The sequence below is a fragment of the Megalobrama amblycephala genome, linkage group LG10 (genome assembly GCF_018812025.1).
Source record: "Megalobrama amblycephala isolate DHTTF-2021 linkage group LG10, ASM1881202v1, whole genome shotgun sequence".
NCBI classification, from domain to species: domain Eukaryota; kingdom Metazoa; phylum Chordata; class Actinopteri; order Cypriniformes; family Xenocyprididae; genus Megalobrama; species Megalobrama amblycephala.
This window is the reverse complement of record NC_063053.1, coordinates 16178449-16201479: the sequence shown is the minus strand read 5'-3', so window position 1 is coordinate 16201479 and position 23031 is coordinate 16178449. Positions and strand designations below refer to the sequence as shown.

Genomic DNA, 23031 nt, shown 5'->3' with positions numbered 1-23031 from the left:
CTTGGGGGCAAACACATAAGCACGCCTCTCCCGAAACAGGAAGCTGCTGTGGCTTTGACCTCTCACTTCCCAGTAATTGATGTAATAATACAAGCATCATATCAGCACATATTCAGCAGGCTGTAGATCTGGAGTTGGAGAGGATATGACTTCCCAGATCAAGATTTGTGTAATGGATAATCCATGAGTGTTGCAAAAAGTGCTTTTCAGATAGCAATCAGTGACAGTAAGAATAACCAAGCTTTTATGGTTCTTAGAATTACTCGTCACCATTATGCTTTTCCCACCTTTTTATGTGGAACTTTTAGCGCAATTCATAAATGCTCCATTCACATTCATAATGATATTCCTTGTAAACCACAGTGCTGATAAAAACAGATGTTCCACTCAGTCTAAACCTGCTTTTGCTCTTGGATATGAAACAGTCCATTTCCTTGTTAAGCCTAATGGTTTTATCAGTGTGCCTGGAGATTTTGGTTCGTTGTTTCACCGTTTCCTTCATGCCGGCCTTAGTATTCTTTAATCTGGAACTAGAGTGCTGATTTTGAATATGATATAGACATCATCTCATACATATAGACTCAGAGGATGACATCACAGCTGGCTTGTCAGGTCTGTTGATTCATGATGTCGAGGTAATATTAGATTCTGCAACAAATGCATGATATTTCACAAGAGCTTTGCAGGTCCAAAACAAAATCAACACTGTGAAAAGTTCACATGGGATCCCTGATTTGGCTATACATGGAACTTAATAATGTTGGTAGATGTCTTTGGCTCTTTGTGAGAATATCAACCCCGAGAAAGCCTGTAGTGTTGCAACTCCCTTGCTGTATAACATGAAATATGGCCTGTCCAGCAGTGAGTCAAAACTTTTCACTGAAGACAGAAGCATCTGTCATCTGCCCACCGCCCTGGTGAAATTGTTACGGCTACGGTTTTTCTCAGAGCTGAAGAACAGCGCCCTCAATTCATCAGATGCCATCAACATGATATATTGTATAACCGTAGACTTTGTTTGCATTTTAATTTTTTAAAAAGGATTTGGTTTTTAATCTCGCCAGCCAAAAGCCTGCAGCCAGTTTCCTCATATTTGTGATTACAAATTGACGTTGGTGGTTTTGTAATGATAAGTTACACTAACAGCAAATGTGCTTCAAAAAGTTCCCAATTAGTTAAATATACCCTGTATTTTCCTAAGCAGGAAACAAGACATTTTTCTCCAAACTTTTCATAACAGTTTAGTTTTGTTTTTGATGTTTGGCATTTACCACATAATTTGAATGTATAGTCCTGTTGCAAGTTATCTTATTCAACTCCTCTGTTTTAATAATTTGTCATATTTAAATGGTTAGTTCACCCAAAAATGAAATTTCTGTCATTAATTACTCACCCTCGTGTCGTTCCAAACCCGTAAGACCTTCGTTTATCTTTGGAACACAATTTAATATATTTTTGATGAAATCCGAGAGCTCTCTGACTCCTCCATAGACAGCAATTTAACTACCACTGTCAAGATCCAGAAAGGTACTAAAGACATTGAATGAAAAAAAAAAAACGTTATTTATTTTTGAGCATAAAAAGTATTCTTGCCACTTCATAAAATTAAGGTTGATCCGCTGTAGTCACATTGACTATTTTAATGATGTCTTTAGTACCTTTCTGGACCTTAACAATGGTAATTAAATTGCTGTCTACGCTCATAAAAAAAAAAAAAAAAAAAAAAGTGATATATATATATATATATATATATATATATATATCACTAAAAGTGGTTCTTGGCTCGTAATCATAGGGGAACCATTTTTGCTGCTATGTAGCACCATATCTTTAAAGGTGCTCTACAGCACCTTTGTCAAATGGTGCTATGTAGAACCCATAAGAGGTGCCATATCACATTTTATTTCTTCAACAAAAATGGTGCTAAACAGCACCAACAGTGGTTCTTTGGCTCGTAAAGAACCTTTAAAGGGGCATAACAGGTTCTTTGTATGGCAGTGGTGCTATACAGCACCTTAACCACCCTAAAGAATCACTGAAGAACCAAGATTTGGTGCTATACAGCACTTAAAGTGGTTCCCCTATGATTACAAGCCAAAGAACCACTGTTAGTCCTATATAGCACCTTTTTTTTTAGAGCGTATGGAGAAGTCAGAGAGCTCTCAGATTTCATCAAAAATATATTAATATGTGTTCCGAAGATAAACGAATGTGTTTGGGGTGTGGAACGTCATGAGGGTAATGACGTAATTAATGACAAACTTTTTAAATTTTTGGGTGAACTAACCCTTTAAGTTTTACCTGTACTGGTTTTATGTGATATCTCAGGCATTTTACAGTGAAAACTGCAGTATATATAAATCACAATTGTGCCCATTCAGGGATTACAAAGAGCTATATAGCTCTGGGATAAAATGACAATGACAAATATACACTGGGAGTTTCTGCCAAAATACATTACTTGTTAACAACAATTGATAATGAGAGGCAACACAAAAACACAACATTGTTTTACTGTCTGCTGCAGTTTTTTGATTACTTTCAGGTTATGACAGAAAGTCAAAGGAAGCTTAAAGCAATAAAATATGTAATGTGCCCTGGAAGGCTTTTTTTAGAAGAGCGAACGCCTCCCTAACACTGAGGGTTTTTTAATTAAAATGATTGGCTATAACATGCTATATTGCAAACATTGTGCTGTAGTCTCATCTTGAAAATGACTTAACCTTTGTCTTTGTTACTATGGATACTAATGGATGCAGTCGCAAAGTGTGTGTGAGAGAAAGAGAGAGTGTGTGTGAAAGAGAGAGAGACAAGAAAGACAAAGACATGCTTACTTTAATAGTGCTCTTTAGAGGATGGCATGTGATTAAAATCTTGTATCAGCAGGTTAGGCCTAAAAGAAGCAGTAATGGTCTCTGTTCTGATCTCCTAATTGAATTTGGTGAGGAAAAATTTAGATCGTTTAGATAGAGTGAAGTTTATCTGAAGGTCTATACAGTGCTTTGGTTTCTCAGTATGTTCTTATACAGAGGAACCAAAGAGAACACACTTCAACACCATGATCTAAGTGTTGTCAGTTTAATAGCTGAGGGGTTGTCTCAGAGTTTGATCACCAAAATCAATTTCGTGTCCACGGGTATGTTTATGCTGCGTAGTGCAAACATGCATTTTCTGACGTGCAATAAAAAACATCTCTTGCTGTTGCTAATTCAATGTAGTGTTCCATCATGCACAATAAGTTGCAGCTTGGCTTCCTTGCTCTAAGTTACACGTCTACAATAAATTACAGCGGACGGCTTTAGTCAGCACTTCTGGGTGGGGCGATTCAGAGGACAACCGTTCATTTCCTGAGTGATTCATAATGCTTAGGTTGCATTACCTTACAGAGCATTTCGTCTTTGATATATAAAACAAATGCTAAACCCTCTTGCCTTATGATCCATAATATTGATACAGTTTACCTCAAATGTACAAGAGACAGTTGAGGGACCAGAGGATATTGTAAAGCATTATTTGACTTAATATTTGCTTAATATTCTTTTTGGATATTAGCCTATCTTTAGTATTCTGATTATATTTTCAGTGTCATTTGTGTTTACAGATTTTCCCTGACTGTCATGGTGTTTGTGAACTATGGAGGCGGTGGTTACTGGTTTTTCCAGCATGCACCATGGAATGGTGGGTTATTTTGCTGATTATTTACATATATAATGATCTGGAATGAGCTTTTTACTCTAAACCCTAATGCTCAAAATAATTAATTGGTTTGACTAGGGTAAACTTAAATTAAACAAATTAGTTTAATCAAATTAACTTTTATCAGTATTTAGTACTTTCTTTATCTTTTGAGTTCAAAACTGACACATTTTATGTAATCTGAATCGTTTCATTGTTTTGAGTTTTAGGAACTTGTTTCTATTAATTTAGACAAACTTAAATTTAAGTGAAAATGGGCTGGGATTTCTATTTCCCAGCATGCTTTGCCATGACACTCGAAAGGGAGAGTAAAGTGTTATATTATGGTTTTTGTGCAAGATTAATGTTAAGTGGGAGATTTAGCATGTTTTGCTATGCTCATTTAGGGGGGTTACCAGACTGACGGCAGAAGGTCTGGACTCTATCACAGCTTTCATTGGTCAAGGACCGCCCAAGGGAACGTTTGACTGACATGTAATGAAACCAGTCACAGTTTGTTTTGTTCTGCGTTATGTTTAGGGGCATGAAAATGTAAATTTGATGTCTCTACAATAACAGACATGTGTGCATCTAATAAATGATTCATTTTAGAATGTTGCGCAAGTTTACTGCAACAATGGAGCTGCGAACTTCACATACTTTTGAAAATTCAGTGTTTAGTTGATCCTGGAAAACGCTTGTTGTCACAGTTAACACAACGGCTTTCTTCTTCCATGAGGGGGTTTGGCTTCACGGCATTTGTTTCTAGGCGGACCGTTAAAGAACGCGACACATGTCTGCCGGACATCCTGTAGAATTCAGCCAACCAGATGATGACTTTGAAAATCCTGAAGTTTTTCCAGATAAGAGTGCCATATGCATCAGACATTCAGCCAACGATCCGTGAGCGTGACGTCTGAGGCTGAGACCATCATGGTGACGAGTGGAGCATGAGCTTAGTTTGAGAACAGATATATGTTAAATGTTGTTTATTGCTGTACTCATTCAGCATTTGCTATACTATGCTAATGCTATCAAAGCATATTGTTACCAATTAGTAAGTTAGCATTTACCGAATTAGCTACTTAAACCTAGCCAAGTTTCCAGAACTAAACATATTTAAGTTGAGATTACATAATAATTTTAACTTAAATGTATGAGTTAGCTAATCTGCCAGTTCTGCTTACTTAACCTGTTAGTGTTCCACTGTACCGCCCGCAGTACACATACCTTTCAAAAGAGTCCAAAACCATGCATATACTCCAAATGGTTCAAGAACAGCATGCAATGTACACTGGGTATGGCTTTTTTAGGCATTTTAAGCAAATTTTACAGGAATGCTAAGAATTTCTTAACTTAAACATTTTTAACTGATTGTTTTTTGAGTTTTGCCAACATATTCGGGTTTACAGTGACAGGGCTCCTTATTGCAACTAAACTGACTGCAAATGTTTAAAAAAAATTAAAAATGCATTAATAGGAAAATATTGTGTGCGTCTTTAGGTGGTTTTGTCAAATGTCAACTCGTTAGTAGTGTATGCCAGAGTTTCTGAACTGCAATGTCTGATTTGTGAGCTAATGAATCTGTATTATCCATTTATTTTAATGAGTCAGTCACTGTGATTCACAAAACAGCTTCAAGCTTACTTGTGTTGTGATTTTTGCTTTTGTCTAGTTTGAAATGATTCGAGAATCATTCACTCAATTAACAAAAGTGCTTCTGAACACCCCTCTTTGTTGAGCGGGCTTGTAATTTGTCTACTAAAAAATTATTTGACTCCTTCATTTGCTTCAAATGCTTCATTTTAACATTTAACATTCTCAGTCATTATAGCTTGTTTCTCTCTTGTTTCTTTTTTGGCTGGAACAGAGCTTGCAATATACACTCATGTTTTCTAAGATATTAATTAATTTTTCATAAATACCACTAAATAAATACTACTAATTAAGGGCATCCACTATGAAATGAAAGGCAAAATTGATACATCATAAATCTTTACAGACTACCGAAGACCTAATGTACTGATATCAAATACTTACATTTAAAGGTGCCCTAGAATCAAAAATTGAATTTACCTCGGCATAGTTGAATAACAAGAGTTCAGTACATGGAAAAGACTTTTAGTTCATCTCAAACACCATTGTTTCCTCCTTCTTATATAAATCTCATTTGTTTAAAAGACCTCCGGAAAACAGGCGAATCTCAACATAACACTGACTATTACGTAACAGTCGGGATCATTAATATGTACGCCCCCAATATTTGCATATGCCAGCTCATGTTCAAGGCATTAGACAAGGGCAGCCAGTATTAACGTCTGGATCTGTGCACAGCTGAATCTAGGTAAGCAAGCAAGGATGCAGATGGAGCAATAATAATTGACATGATCCATGATTACATGATATTTTTAGTGATATTTGTAAATTGTCTTTCTAAATGTTTCGTTAGCATGTTGCTAATGTACTGTTAAATGTGGTTAAAGTTACCATCGTTTATTACTGTATTCGCGGAGACAAGAGCCGTTGCTATTTTCATTTTTAAACACTTGCGGTCTGTATAATGCATAAACACAACTTCATTCTTTATAAATCTCTCCAACAGTGTAGCATTAGCCCGTTAGCCACGGAGCATACTATCAAACTCATTCAGAATCAAATGTAAACATCCAAATAAATACTTTACTCACATGATCCGAAGCATGCATGCAGCATGAATGACGAACATCTTGTAAAGATCCATTTGAGGGTTATATTAGCTGTGTGAACTTTGTTTATGCACTGTATAACTGCACTTATAGTCGAGAGCTCGGGAGGGCAGGGAGTGAGAGATTTAAAGGGGCCGCACAGCCTGAATTGGCGCATAGTTAATGATGCCCCAAAATAGGCAGTTAAAAAAATTAATTTAAAAAAAATCTATGGGGTATTTTGAGCTGAAACTTCACAGACACATTCAGGGGACACCTTAGACTTATATTACATCTTTTGAAAAGACGTTCTATAGCACCTTTAAAGTTGCCTTATTGCACCTTAATTCTGCATGAATTTTATACTTTAAATCTACAGCATGACTTTTGGATGAACATCCTCAGAGGACGCAGATGAGAAGGGGTTGCATGTTAAATTTTAATGGGGGTCTATTACGAAGCACATCTCCTGGAGTATTCACAGATGAACTCAATTTAAGGATCATAATGGCCTCTTCATCATATCAGCAGAATTGTATTGATCATAAGGGAAAGCAGATGGATTTTCATATTACTTTGAGGCCTCCTCTGTCATGGCTGTATGAGCATTTATAAATCATTGCTGTCTGAAAATCGAAAAATAATGAGAAAACAATGTTTTTAAGGGTACACAATCTTTTATCATCAGTTAGTATGCTCTAAATGACACCATTTGTTTACAATTAAGTGTGATTATGAGGATAAAACTAATTTTGTCAGTCATTCAGCAATTAGATGCATTTATGCATTTACTACATGTCAATCAAACAGCCAACTTTCCAGCAACTGTAGACAGACATGCACCAGATGTGTGTGTGGTTTTCATGTGCATGAATGTCTTTTTTCCATGTACGTTACAGGTCTCACAGTAGCTGATCTTGTGATGCCTTGGTGAGCTGCCAGCATGTACTTAACAAATCGATGGAGAATTATTACTTTCCATTTTTGAGATTAATATGGAAAAGAGTGGGACTTCAGTCTAACATTTTGCATCTGCCTTCAAAACCATTCAGATTTAAGGCTTTTCCAACCCAGTACCATTTATAATGCTTTGCCTATGCCAATTAATCTTTCTTTCTCTGAGAGTATACATAAAGCTTGTAATACCAGTGAATGCTTTAAAAAAGGCCTGCATAATAAGGCCCAGCAATGCAGCATCAGCCTTAAATTGTGGGTTTGTTTGCTATGGAAATTTAAAAGGACAAAAAAAAATTCATATAAAGCTGTGCATACACAATCTACCACTCATTCCTTCATCGTTTTTTGACATACAAAAATCAGTAAAACAGAATTACTTAAATTTTGCATTGACCAGGGCGAAAATATGCCCCAGAAGCACATAAGTATCAGTAGTGATGCCCAACAGTGAAATGACACGTTATGTTTTTGTATGTGACAGTAATATGGTCTTTAATCCTTTGGCAAGGTTTGTGTTCATCATAGGTACTTCTGTAGTGCTAGCATTCAACTCGATGCATAGAAAAGGTGTTCCATGGCTACAGCTTCTTCGCAAGGTTACTTGGAGAACCATCGTCCTGATGCTCATCGGGTTCTGCTTCATGAACTACAGCCCAAGAGATGGATTTTGTGAGTAGGCTATACATACAGTGCTGTTAAGACTCCCTCTATTAAGTCGTAATGTAACTTTATTTAATTTAATTAACACTTTACAATAAGGTTCCATTTGTTAACATTAGTTTAAGGGTTAGTTCACCCCAAAAATTAAAATTCTGTCATTAATTACACACCCTCATGTCGTTCCACACCTGTAAGACCTTCGCTCATCTTCATAACACAAATTAAGATATTTTTGATGAAATTTGAGAGGTATATGACTGGTCCATAGACAGCAATTTAACCGACACTTTCAAGGTCCAGAAAGGTACTAAAGACATTGTTAAAACAGTCAACGTGACTGCAGTGGTTCAACCTTAATGTTATATATTGTTGAATAAAGTCATTATTTTTGTTTTGTTTTTGCGCACAAAAAGTATTCTCGTCGCTTCATTAAATTAAGGTTGAACCGCTATAGTCACGTCAAGGACTTTAATGATGTCTTTAGTACCTTTCTGGACCTTAAAAATGTTGATTATATTATTGTCTATGGACGAGTCATGTACCTCTTTGATTTCATCAAAAATATCTTAATTTGTGTTCCGAAGATGAACGAAGGTCTTACGGGTGTGGAACGACATGAAGTTGAGTAATGACAGAAATTTCATTTTGGGTGAACCATACCTTTAACTGCATTACTAACAATGAACAGTTGCATTTTAATTAGATAACACTAACAAGGATTAATAAATGCTGCAACAAATGTCATTGTTAGTTAATGTTAGTTAAAGGGTTAGTTCCCCCAAAAATGAAAATACTGTTATCCTCATGTCATTCCATGTCATTCCAAATCCATAAGTCCATAAATCCACCTTTCGTTCATCTTTGGAACACAAATGAAGATCTTTTTAATGAAATCTGAGAGCTTTCTGTCCCTCCATTGACAGTCCATTTAACTGCCACTTTCAAGCCTCCGAAAGGTAGTAAAGGCACCATTAAAGTAATCCATGTGACCCAAGTGGTTTAACCTCAATTTTATGAAGCAACACAAGTGGTTTGTTTGCACAAAAAAACATAGTTTACCACTTTATTTACAAAATATTAATCTCCAACTAGCAGTCATGTGAGCACCATGGCACATGCGTGTCGTGTTGTCGCTAGAGCAGACATTGCATGAATGCTTGTTGGAGATTAACATTTTGCACATAAAGTGGTAAATTATGCTTTTTTGTGCAAACAAAGCACTCACTTTGCTTCATAAAATTGAGGTTACAAGACTGGAGGAGACATATGGATTACTTTAATGGTGTCTTTGCATTGACAGTCCACAAAAGTCAATGGTGCACATGCACAAAGTTTGAACTGACATGATGCATCATCTTGTATTTCATTGGATTTATCATAGCACAATAGAAAGCAAGAAATCTCATTACAGTTGCTGTTCTATTCTGGGTGGCAGTGACTGATACCAGACAAAGAGTGACCTGCACCTTTCAGTCTGACTGTGAACCTTTCTATCGCGTAATACAAAAGTGTTACATATTCGATTCACCACTCCTCATTTTACAAATGAAGTCCATTAGCCTCTGTTAATGATGGAAGAAAAGAAGCCAACATTTCTAATCTGGGGCCTCACAGCAGCACATTAGAACTGTCAGGGTTAAGCGAGGATGGCAGGGAGGACCATCTGACAGGTCAGAACAGAGCAGTGCTCATACATTAGCCAAAGCAGTATTAGCTGTCTGGCAGGATGGATGTGTAACTAAGTTAACAAAAATATTGTGATACTTTCCAGTGATCTAGTAGCAATCATAATATCTGTGGCCGTTGAACAGAGGTGCACAGAGCAAAAACAAGCTCGGTGTTAATGGTCAATTATCACAGATAGGGTTTCATCATGCCAGCTGCACAGTGGATTTTATGGAACTTCATGTAATGTAATTACAGCTTTTGCCCTAAACTGCAAAATTTACTCTCTCCCTTTCTGATACCTCAGCCTGTGAATCACTTGGAATGATGTTTAGAAACCATTTTTCCCCCAGTGTACCTGCATTCAAATGCAACAAAATGTATTACAATTCATTGAAAATCATTTGAATAACTGATCTATTTAAACATGGCACCAGTGAAGATTTTAGTCAGTCTGTCTCTGCTTGGCCACTGAAGCCATTATCCTCCTTTGAACTTAATTTAAAGAAGCGTGATCATGGAAACATATGCATTAATGCTTTTATCTACCAAAACAGTCCCAGTTTAGCATTGTTTACCCTTTTCTTTCTTTTCATAATTTCATACTTTACAGGTAAACACATTTAAATAATTACATTGTTGATTGTAAATGGATCTTTTTGCAAAATTCCTGATTGTCAATTCTTTGATTGATAAATTACAGAGCAGATTTGCTGTAGATAGAAAGTGTGTGTATATGGGTTTTAATTGACAGATACCATTAGTCACCGAACCACTTCCTGTCTCTATCTGCAGAGGTGGAGTGTTTCCGCTTTTTATTTGATTTGTTGGATCAATGATCAGTATTATATTGTTTCTTGTGGCCCTTCGTATGTGCCACAAAGAGGTTTTCAATTAACTAATGTGCAGATTACCATCAATCTCTCGCTCTGTATCGCTCGCTCACATTACCCTCCCCGCCAGCTTCTTCTCAGATAAGCATTATTAGTCTCCGGCAGGGTAGATCACACCTCTACTGTCCTGCAGTGAAAGACTTCTCACCTCAGCCTGGGTCTGTGTCAGCATAACCATCATTAGCCTGTGTTATAAACATAAATCTTCACTTCAGTGAAAAACAACACAACACCCCGTATAAGTGGTCAGACCTTAGATGTACAGTAAATGTAGTTTTAATGTAGTTTATATTCCCTTCTACTAGTTGCTGTATAATTATTGGATACACAGTAGTTCTGCAGTTAAATTAAATAACAGCTATATAATGTGATTTAATGAACTGAACCAGGAAATATATATATATATATATATATATATATATATATATATATATATATATATATATATATGTTTACAGTATCTCACATAAGTGAGTACACCCCTCACATTTTTGTAAATATTTTATTATATCTTTTCATGTGACAACACTGAAGAAATGACACTTTGCTACAATGTAAAGTAGTGAGTGTACAGCTTGTATAACAGTGTAAATTTGCTGTCCCCTCAAAATAACTCAACACACAGCCATTAATGTTTAACCGCTGGCCACAATAGTGAGTACACCCCTAAGTGAAAATGTCCAAATTGGGCCCAATTAGCCATTTTCGGTGTCATGTGACTCGTTAGTGTTACAAGGTCTCAGGTGTGAATGGGGAGCAGGTGTGTTAAATATGGTGTTATCGCTCTCACTCTCTCATACTGGTCACTGGAAGTTCAACATGGCACCTCATGGCAAAGAACTCTCTAACATCATGACGAGGCCTGTTCTGAGTGGAACCTGTCCTGTTAAACCTCTGTACGGTCTTGGCCACCATGCTGCAGCTCAGTTTCAGGGTCTTGGCAATCTTCTTATAGCCTACACCATCTACATGTAGAGCAACAATTCTTTTTTTCAGATCCTCAGAGAGTTCTTTGCCATGAGGTGCCATGTTGAACTTCCAGTGACCAGTATGAGAGAGTGAGAGCGATAACACCAAATTTAACACAACTGCTCCTCATTCACACCTGAGACCTTGTAACACTAATGAGTCACATGACACCGGGGAGAGAAAATGGCTAATTGGTCCCAATTTGTGTGTTAAGTTATTTTGAGGGGACAGCAAATTTACACTGTTATACAAGCTGTACACTCACTACTTTACATTGTAGCAAAGTGTCATTTCTTCATTGTTGTCACATCAAAAGATATAATAAAATATTTACAAAAATATGAGGGGTGTACTCACTTCTGTGAGATACTGTATATATACACCCACCATTCAAACGTTTGGGATAGCTACAATTTTTTTGAAAGTAGTTGCTCATCAAGGCTGCATTTATTTGATCAAAAATACAGTAAAAACAGTAATATTGTCAAATATTATTAATATTTTAAATAACTAACTTTTAAATAAAGGTTTTCTATTTTAAAATGTAATTTATTCCTGTGATGGCAAAGCTGAATTTTCAGCATCATTACTCCATTCTTCAGTGTCACATGATCCTTTAGAAATCATTCTAATACGCTGATTTGCTGCTCAAGACACATTTCTTATTATTATCAATGTTAAAACTGTTGTGCTGCTTAATATTTTTGTGGAAACTGTTTTTCAGGATTTTGTGATTACTAGAAAGTTCAAAAGAACAACATTTATTTGAAATAGAAATCTTCTGTACCATTATAAATGTCTTTACTGTCACTTTTGATCAAACTTTATAGGAAAAGCACTTTTACAGCTAAAGACAAAAAAAGCCCTCCCTTGACTTGCTTGCTGGCTCCTATTAAATACAAACCTATTAAAAATACATCATATATGAGTGTGTTTTTCCATCAATAGTCTGTAATAGTAATCTTGTATGTTTATATTTGTGTGTGTGCATAAATGTGTTAGTATCCTGGTCCTGGCTACGGATACCCGGAGTACTCCAGCGTTTGAGTTTCACCTATTTTGTCCTGGCAGTGATGCAGACTTTCTCTCCCCACAGAGAGATCCCCTTGAGGGAGGTGGGTTAAACACTATGGCTCACATTTCTCTCAGATCAGACATCTGTTCAGGAAGGCACTTGTTCTGAAATAATGATTAATTGCCAGAGGTTACAGTAAAATGAAGTCAATGTGTTGTCATGTGATTTTTTTATATATATATACACTACCGCTCAAAAGGTTGGGATCGGTAAGATTTTTAATGTTTTTAAAAGAAGTTTTGTCTGCTCACCAAGGCTTAATTTATTTAATTAAAAATACAGTAAAACAGTAATATTGTGAAAAATTATTACAATTTAAAATAACTGTTTTCTATTTGAATATATTTTACAATGTAATTTATTCTCGTGTTGGCAAAGCTGAATTTTCAGCATAATTCCAGTCTTCAGTGTCACATGATCCTTCAGAAATCATTCTAATATGATGATTAGTTCCTCAAGAAATACTTGTTATTATTATTAATGTTTTCAGGATTCCTTGATGAATAGAAAGTTCAAAAGAACAGCATTTATCTGAAATACAAAGCTTTTGTAACATGTTACACTACCGTTCAAATGTTTGGGGTCAGTAAGAATTTTTATTTTTATTTTTTTGAAAAGAAATTAAAGAAATCAATACTTTTATTCAGCAAGGATGCATTAAATCAATCAAAAGTGGCAGTAAAGACATTTATAATGTTACAAAAGATTAGATTTCAAATAAACACTGTTCTTTTGAACTTTCTATTCATCAAAGAATCCTGGAAAAAAAATATTGTACACAAATATTTTGTACAATTGTACACATTAAATGTTTCTTGAGCAGCAAATTGACATATTAGAATGATTTCTGAAGGATCATGTGACACTGAAGACTGGATTAACGAAGTTGAAAATTCAGCTTTGCCAACACAAGAATAAATTACATTTTAAAATATTTTCAAATAGAAAACAGTCATTTTAAATTGTAATAATATTTCACAATATTACTGTTTTTACTGTATTTTTAATTAAGTAAATGCACCCTTGGTAAGCAGACGAAACTTCTTTTAAAAACATAAAAAATCTTACCGATCAGTAAGTTTTTTCCTCATTAATGTATGCATAGCACCCCATATTGACAGAAAAACACAGAATTGTTGACATTTTTGCAGATTTATTAAAAAAGAAAAACTGAAATATCACATGGTCCTAAGTATTCAGACCCTTTGCTGTGAGACACATATATTTAACTCAGGTGCTGTCCATTTCTTCTGATCATCCTTGAGATGGTTCTACACCTTCATTTGAGTCCAGCTATGTTTGATTATACTGATTGGACTTGGTTAGGAAAGCCACACACCTGTCTATATAAGACCTTACAGCTCACAGTGCATGTCAGAGCAAATGAGAATCATGAGGTCAAAGGAACTGCCTGAAGAGCTCAGAGACAGAATTGTGGCAAGGCACAGATCTGGCCAAGGTTACAAAAAAATTTCTGCTGCACTTAAGGTTCCTAAGAGCACAGTGGCCTCCATAATCCTTAAATGGAAGACGTTTGGGACGACCAGAACCCTTCCTAGAGCTGGCCGTCCGGCCAAACTGAGCTATCGGAGGAGAAGAGCCTTGGTGAGAGAGGTAAAGGAGAACCCAAAGATCACTGTGGCTGAGCTCCAGAGATGCAGTCGGGAGATGGGAGAAAGTTGTAGAAAGTCAACCATCACTGCAGCCCTCCACCAGTCGGGGCTTTATGGCAGAGTGGCCCGACAGAAGCCTCTCCTCAGTGCAAGACACATGAAAGCCCGCATGGAGTTTGCTAAAAAAACACCTGAAGGACTCCAAGATGGTGAGAAATAAGATTCTCTGGTCTGATGAGACCAAGATAGAACTTTTTGGCCTTAATTCTAAGCGGTGGAGAAAACCACGCACTGCTCATCACCTGTCCAATATAGTCCCAACAGTGAAGCATGGTGGTGGCAGCATCATCTGTGGGGGTGTTTTTCAGCTGCAGGGACAGGACGACTGGTTGCAATCGAGGGAAAGATGAATGCGGCCAAGTACAGGGATATCCTGGATGAAAACCTTCTCCAGAGTGCTCAGGACCTCAGACTGGGCTGAAGGTTTACCTTCCAACAAGACAATGACCCTAAGCACACAGCTAAAATAACGAAGGAGTGGCTTCACAACAACTCCGTGACTGTTCTTGAATGGCCCAGCCAGAGCCCTGACTTAAACCCAATTGAGCATCTCTGGAGAGACCTAAAAATGGCTGTCCACCAATGTTTACCATCCAACCTGACAGAACTGGAGAGGATCTGCAAGGAGGAATGGCAGAGGATCCCCAAATCCAGGTGTGAAAAACTTGTTGCATCTTTCCCAAAAAGACTCATGGCTGTATTAGATCAAAAGGGTGCTTCTACTAAATACTGAGCAAAGGGTCTGAATACTTGGGACCATGTGATATTTCAGTTTTTCTTTTTAATAAATCTGCAAAAATGTCAACAATTCTGTGTTTTTCTGTCAATATGGGGTGCTGTGTGTAAATTAATGAGGAAAAAAATTAACTTAAATTATTTTAGCAAATGGCTGCAATATAACAAAGAGTGAAAAATTTAAGGGGGTCTGAATACTTTCCGTACCCACTGTATATATATATATATATATATATATATATATATATATATATATATATATATATAGTATATATATATATATATATATATATATATAGTTATATAACATATACATGCAAGACTGAATGATTTCTAACCCTGTATGTTTTCTGCATGTTCCTCTCAGCATAACTGGTGGAACCCCATTCAGGATATGGTTTTATACTGGCCTGAGTGGCTCATCATTGTGTTGCTGGAGACCTTGTGGCTGTGTCTCACTTTCTTACTACCAGTTCCAAACTGCCCCACGTGAGTTCATATTAGCATCAGGCTTTGACCATACACATTTGTGATGAAGATTAACTATCACATTGAACAATACAAACACAGTAATATAGAAAATAAATCCTGTGTATTCAGTAATTAATATGTAATGTGTCTGTCAAGCTTGAATTAACTGCAGTTCATCCCTTTAATAATAATGTCATTCATACGTCAAGGTAATTCCTTGGGTGACATATATGTTAGCATTATTAAACAAGCGTGCCGCTGAGAATATATTTGGGACGCCGGTAATGTTGGACATTAACATCACAAATGCGCATATATATGCATCGCAATATGGTCATTTGTGTGCTGTTGTGTTTGTGAGTCTTTGAATGCACAAGGGTTCGTGCCGTACAAGCCCGTGTTGTGCGGCTCTTATGAGATCTGTGATTTATGAGTGTTTGGCGGCCGCTTCAGAGGGGATAATTAGCCAATCTCAGTCTGTCATGTGCACTAAAAGGAGGCAGAGAGAAAGGATTCATCATCCTTTCTCTGCCTCTCTCAGTTTTTCTCCCTGTATCCCCTCAACCTTCCATTTATGTCCTCCTTCTCCTCTCCTTGAAGATTTTTTTCAGTGTGTCTGACCCTGCATGACATTGACGATCACATGCAGAGCACCAATAATTCCGCCTGAATAAAAAAACATTTTGACCTTACAAACATTGTCTTTGTGTTGCAGCACAATGCAGCATTCAGATTTTGCTTCCTCCAAACACACTTCCATATAAATAATTAAACCAAAGACATGGTAAATAAACATTGCCCTGACACCTTTGGCAGTTTTTTGTCTTTTGAGCTTTTTTTGGAGCAATATATGAGCTATGAACAGTACTATAACAATAAGTAAATTGATAAATTATTTTACTTTTCTGTTGTATATTCATTTGATAGCAAGGAAATCATATACTACCATTCAAATCAAAAGTTTGGGGTTAAAAGTTTTTTTTTTTTTTTTTTTTTTTAAAGAAATACTGTTATTCAGCAGACATTATACTGTAACATATACAGTAGACTTATATATATATATATTATATTTTTTTATATACTGTATTTCTGATCAAATAAATGCAGCCTTGGTGAGCAGACTTTCAAAATATAAATATATTAAAATATCCCCAAACACCAAACTTTTGAACAGTAGTGTATATTACATTGTGTTTGTTCTGCCAGTGGGTATTTAGGAGCTGGTGGTATTGGAGATGATGGTTTATACCCCAATTGCACAGGAGGAGCAGCCGCGTATATAGACCGGAGGTTATTTGGAGACAATATCTTCTGGTATCCAACATGCAAGGTGAGAATCATGTACTGATCAGCTTTAACTAGTTCAATGCATTGCATATCTGATTCTTAATACTTGATTGTGATTGGCCAATTGGGTTTGTGTGTAAAATAATTGTGCATAATTAGATCTAAAAATGTATATTTGACCATTGTCTTGCAACCAATCTTCTACACTGTGATAGTTTTGTGTCTCTTTTATCACACCATGGTTTTCACAAATCAATATGTCCATTTATTGACATACTTAATGAGTAGTAATGTAGAAGGTTTCACACTGGGGTTATTTTGTGATAATGACAAGCTAATTGTTTAAGTGGAAGTACAGCTAGTTATAATGATTAAAATGGCAATTATATTGTTATTGTATGAATTACAATAAGTTTAATATGTATACATTCTGTTCTCAGGTACTGTTATGACTTCCTTCACAACTTTCTGTTTTAGGTCTTGTATCATACAACAGAGCCCTTTGACCCAGAGGGTGTTCTGGGTACAATTAATTCCATAGTCATGGGATTCTTTGGCATGCAGGTAATTGAATATATTCAGCAATTTCAAATGAGCAATTGTGATATTGCTATAAACAAGAAGTTAATATTGAGTAATTTACATTTTTGGTACAATATGGACAGTTATTTTGTTTAATTGTGCTAAATAGTTCAACAAAAGTAGTTCCAAATGCAACCTAACAGCTTTTCCGGAATGCTGCAAACACAGACAATTGGAGTAATACAAAACAAAAATAGGAACACTCTTGGAATGCTGTACAATCAAATTCAAGGATCAGATCCTTGACAAGGATCAAGACAAGAACAAAAGTGATCCAGTGACAAATGAGAGAGAAAACCCAAACCTAATCCAAAGCCCGACCTGTGATTTATCCAAACCGTGTATTTGACAGACTATAGATCATTGACTTGTTCAGCATGTTCTCTTCTTGACTCATTGATGAATTTCACTTTTAGTTCAACTAACAATGACAAATCTATAATATTGAACTGGATTTGCTGGCAGCACTCTTAGACAAACAGCTGTTCTGTCTCAGTGGTCCTCGCTGTTGTGGACAGATGTGTGCGTCTCTGGCAAAGGTCAGAAAAGTTTCTCACCCTTTGATGATGACAGTGCCCCGGTGACCGGTGAGAACTAGCCGTGCAAACTCAGTTGCATTGCTGAAATCCCTGTGGGCGGAGGCAAAAAACAGTTAGCGCCAAGCCCGTCAATCAACATGTCTTTGAGAACACGGCAGGTGTCGGCCTCTCCGTCTGTGTCCGTCCGCTCCAGCGTCCTCGGCTGAGGCTCATTCGTCATCACCGAATTAATCAGTGAGCGCGGCCAACTTCACAGCCGTGCATGGCTGCGCAGGGAGCGTTGAAACTTGAGCTCTTTTTCAGGGCCACAACCACTGCTCACATCCTCTCTCTTTCTTCGAACATGATATCAGTAGTATGACGTATGATAAGCATTATTTTACGGCAATCTATTTGCTATTAATTATTTTAGTTTGCTTAGAGGATTATGACCTATTTGGCCAGAAGTACAAGCCTAATACACATATTTTTGCAATACAAAAAAAGCTTATGTTTAAGTATTAAGTAGTCTAACACTGGAAATAATCTTTGTTTTTGTCTTCACAGGCTGGAAAGATTCTTCTGTTTTTTCGTAAAATGAATAAAGGTATCCTGGCACGATTCCTGATTTGGGGCCTCATCCTGGTACGTGCACACACGCTTACATGAGAAATTAAAAAAAGCAGATTTCAACAACAATAACTGTGCAATGCAGCAAAGCCCTCTCTGTAAGTGTTTTATTGCTTGTAGTTGTAGACAGTTTATGAAATAGGTGGACGTCATATGATATCTGTATATATGCACTGAATGAATTCCAAGGCAGAGATTGTTATCACACCCCTCTCGGGACTTAACCGGATGGCTTGTTCGGCTCACGGATGTCTGGTGTGTTTTTTTGTATCTGGAATTTTACCGCTATTATTGCATATTAATTTCCACTGGTTCTTTGGTTCAACATTCATGACAGAAAAAAAAACTAAGAATTAAGAATTATGTTTATACTTAATGACTTTTTCTAATATTATGAGAAATTATTTATTATATTCAAAAAATTATTTGATAACACACTTTAGGGTTCCTGCATGAAAATTGTTACTGTACACTGCCGTTCAAAATTTGGGGTTAGTATGTTTTTTATGTTTTTGAAAGAACTCTCTAATGCTCACCAAGGCTGCATTTATTTGAATAAACAATATCTTAAAAACAGTAATATTGTGAAATAATATTACAATTTTAAGTAACTGATTTTTAATATAATATATGTTGAAATGTAATTTATTCCTGTAATGGCAAAGCTGAATTTTCAGCATCATTACTTCAGTCTTCAGTGTCACATGATCCTTCAGAAATCATTCTAATATGCTGATTTGATGCTTAAGAAACATTTCTTATAATTATAAATTTTACTTGTTAATAAATTATAATATGTTTGTGGAAACCATGATGTCAAGATTCTTTGATGAATAGAAAGTTCAAAAGAACAGCATTTATTTGCAATAGAAATCTTGTGTAATGTTTAGTCTTTATTGTCAATCATTTAAATGCATCCTTTCTGAATAAAAGTGTTAATTTCTTTCAAAAAAAGAACCCAAAAATTTTGGATGGTTTATGTATGATGTTTGGGGTCTCAGGGAAAATTATGTAATTTTGAAATTAATTATTTTTACACATCAGCATTGTCTCTGGGATCCCAAACATGTAAAGTCAATCTCAGCAGAACATGAGTTAAACTAAACTCTGACCTCTGCTAGGTTGGCGCTGAGATTTGCACTAGTGAAACAAAAAAGTGATTAGATCTTAGATTGAGATGACGATAGGGAAAGGTTGGCAGATTTGCGGGTTAAGTGTTCCATTTGGGTGGTCCCACAGACAAAAGGAGCAGAAGCTGGGCTGGGTGGGAAGTGCATGAGGATGTTTAAACCCCCGTCTCAGGGGAAATAGCCATGTGCTACTAGAAATGTTTTTAAGGGGCAAAAAAAGCAGCACAGTTCACTTACTGCTGCCCTTTCCTTGTTAGAAAGCTTTTTGATTGCACCATGTGGGGTGAATCTACCCTGCATTTCCACTCTGAATTTTTCTAGTTTTAATGAGCATGACAAGTTAAGCAAGCTCGAGTTATATGGTGTGTTTAATCTAAAGCGAATTGTGTAGCCATTTATTCAAGGTTATTAAGGGAGAATCATGTTTCTGCACAACGCAGCATATGTTGATCAGAGGATCTACACAAAAAGGGAGTTTGCAGGATTCTTTTCCATGAAAGACCTTGCTGTAGTGTTTTGTTTTGGACTTCTGGAGGCAGAGCTGCTGGAATGCCCTCTCTAGAGACAACAGGTGCTGATGGAAGGGTTTTGTCTGGCAAACTCAAGACATAAAGCTGTGGATGACGGGGGCAAATGATCTGCATTTCTCAGCAATTCCTTTGCTTGCCATTGGCTTATTATTAATATGAGCAAGAATGTTGCAGGTTATCAAAGCTTGCATGTCATTTGTTTTTACTAACTGTGAGGACTAAAGATTTGAAGATGGGCCATTTATATGAGTATATATATATATATATATATATATATATATATATATATATACACTACTACTTAAATGTTTTTAACTTAAGATATGCAATTTTGATATTAAAGTGCTTATCCAAGTTTAATATGTAGAGACAACTATAAGTAAGCCATTTGTAGGTTGACTTTCCAGAAAAGTATGAACACTTTGGCATTTTCAAAGCATTTCTCTGTTTGTTTGACTTGCCCAACAGCAACACTGGCTCATCCAATGGTGTGAATTGGGAGCGGGGCTATCTGTTAATCTGACAAATGAGAGACAGGGGGAGTGTTTGGGAAACCTGTTTGAAAACAGTCATTTTGATTTGAAAAATTTGCTTTATATACAGTATACATTTACATATACATTTATGTACTATGTAGTACATACTGTATGTAGTCTTTGTAACAAAACATTTATTTTGTCTTTGTTCTTTCATTTGCATATTATATTTGAAGGATATTCTTTTCATATATTTATTTAGTATGTCCCCTAATCACACATCCCTTCTTCTTATCACAGTGACGTATCTTGTCAGAGTGTGCTTGTTGTGAACCCAGATCCACAGTACGCAGATGCCTGATCCCAGTATTTTAAATTTCATTATTCCCAAGCCCTATGACAAATCGGGCCATTATAGCTGTATGTTGAATCATATTGGCCAGCATTATGGGGCCACACTGCTCGAGGTGCTGAAATAAATGAACAGAGATCTATTTCACTTTACCTAGAGGCGCAGCATGATAAAATAAACTAGCCAAAGGCAAAAAATTATGCGAGCGCTATTCACACACTGCCTCAGCCTCTGATTGTGCAACACAAAGATGGTTTGTGTATAATATAGCACTGGCATAATATTCAAATCTATTTTTCTTTTTTTATTCAGATTTTGTGATCATGTTTTCGAAGATAGAATAGCAAGGTTAGCTGCAGGGAAAGATTCCTTATTTTTATAAACTGTAAAATATCTGTTTACATGTTTTATTCCTTTTCTCTCAACTTTTTCCCAATGCTTCATCCCTACTCTGACGTCAGTAAAAATATAGATTGTGGATTGTGGACCACAGAGCATATAACTAAGGATTCAGGCGACCAACAAGACCGTTACAGGCTTCGTGCTTCACGATAAACACTGCACATCTCATAACACAAGCAAACAATCAATTATCATTGACATCTCTGGAGAGCTCTGAGGTCTGAGAATGTTTTAAGCAGCACATCTCGAACAGCCTCTTGTGCTGTTAATGTGCTCTTCACACACGTTATCCTGGTTAAACAAAAATTACCTCCCACCACATCAGTCATAAAACGGTGCGCGTCTAGGGGAGAGGGGTTGTCTTGTCGCAGTTTGCATGAAACCTTTTGTCAGATTGTGGGATGATTTGAAGCCGCTTGTGCTTTGGCGTCCCAGTAAACAAGGCCCCTGATTTAATTAAAGTTCAACGATCACAACTCTGTAGTTTGAGATTGAAATTGAGCGATTGGCCCACATAGCAATGATTGTCCCACATCCTGCCTGCATAGCCTGGAGACTCAATCTAGAGCCAGCCAGGCCATTTCCACACCATTGATTCTGTCATCTATACAAATGATGGATATCCTCCTAACAAGCAGGTTTGGATGCTCAACTGTCTATCCTCACAAAAGCACAAGATTTTCTTTAAATGAGCCTGTTTTAACTATACTTTCACTGCAAAAATAAATTAATGAATAAAAAAATTCTTCTTCAGTATTTTTGTCTTGTTTTCAATTAGAAATATCTAAACAAGATATCTTCTCCTTGAGAAGCAAAATTACTTAAGATATTAAGTCTTGTTCTCTGAAAAATTCATCAAAATGAATTTACTTTTTGCTTAAAACATGAAACAAATATCTGTCAATAAGAAAAATCTTATTTTAAAAGGAAAACAAGTTTACTTTTCTTACCATCTTTGGCAGTTTTCTTCTTCTTCTTGTTTTAAGTGTAAAGTCGCTTAATTTTGATCTTTTTCTTCAGAAAACAAGACCTGATATCTTATGTAATTTTGCTTTTAAAGTTAATGTATCTTGATTTAAAGGGATAGTTCATCCAAAAATGAAAATTATCTCATGATTTTCTCACCCTAAAGCCATCCTATATGACTATCTTCTTCCAGACGAACACAATCGGAGATATATTTAAAAATATCGTTAGTCCTCCAAGGTTTATAATGGTTTGAATGGGGGGCCGCATTTTGAAGCCAGAAATAATGCATCCATCTATAAAAAAAAAAAAAAGTAATCCATACGACTCCAGGGGGTTAATAAAGGACTTCTGAAGCGAAGCGAAGCGATGTGTTTTTGTAAGAAAAATATCCATGCGGACGAGTAATCCTCTGACGCGATGTATGGCGCAGGATGTAGGAGTATTGTAAGCTTAGACGCCACTCGCGGTTCAAACAAATAGGGCTGTGCAACAAATTTAAGCACCTTTCTCTCTTATATCGAATTCGTCCAACATTTTTTTTAAAAATTATCGTTTTAGATTTATAATCTGTGACCGGTGATTTGTTTTGCCCTATCCTCGGCGCCTCTGCATTCGCCATTGCGTTGTGCATCAGGTCAAAGGATACTCTTCTTCCGCAAATCGACTTGCGCATTCTGCATACGGTCGTCTGCCGGAAG

General features: G+C 36.4%; 1 protein-coding gene across 4 annotated transcripts in view; it reads left to right on the top strand.

Moving 5' to 3' along the window:
• si:dkey-192p21.6 (uncharacterized protein LOC565246 homolog) overlaps positions 1–23031 on the top strand; it is a 36314-nt gene that overhangs the window by 10583 nt on the left and 2700 nt on the right. For 3 of the 4 annotated variants that reach the window (XM_048204925.1, XM_048204924.1, XM_048204928.1), the window contains exons 9-16: positions 3602–3678; positions 7259–7289; positions 7825–7985; positions 12506–12618; positions 15354–15475; positions 16664–16787; positions 17222–17308; positions 18412–18489. In XM_048204925.1, coding sequence (XP_048060882.1) covers positions 3602–3678; positions 7259–7289; positions 7825–7985; positions 12506–12618; positions 15354–15475; positions 16664–16787; positions 17222–17308; positions 18412–18489 — 793 coding nt within the window. The remainder of the gene's footprint in view (positions 1–3601; positions 3679–7258; positions 7290–7824; positions 7986–12505; positions 12619–15353; positions 15476–16663; positions 16788–17221; positions 17309–18411; positions 18490–23031) is intronic. The other variant, XM_048204927.1, reaches the window with a different exon arrangement.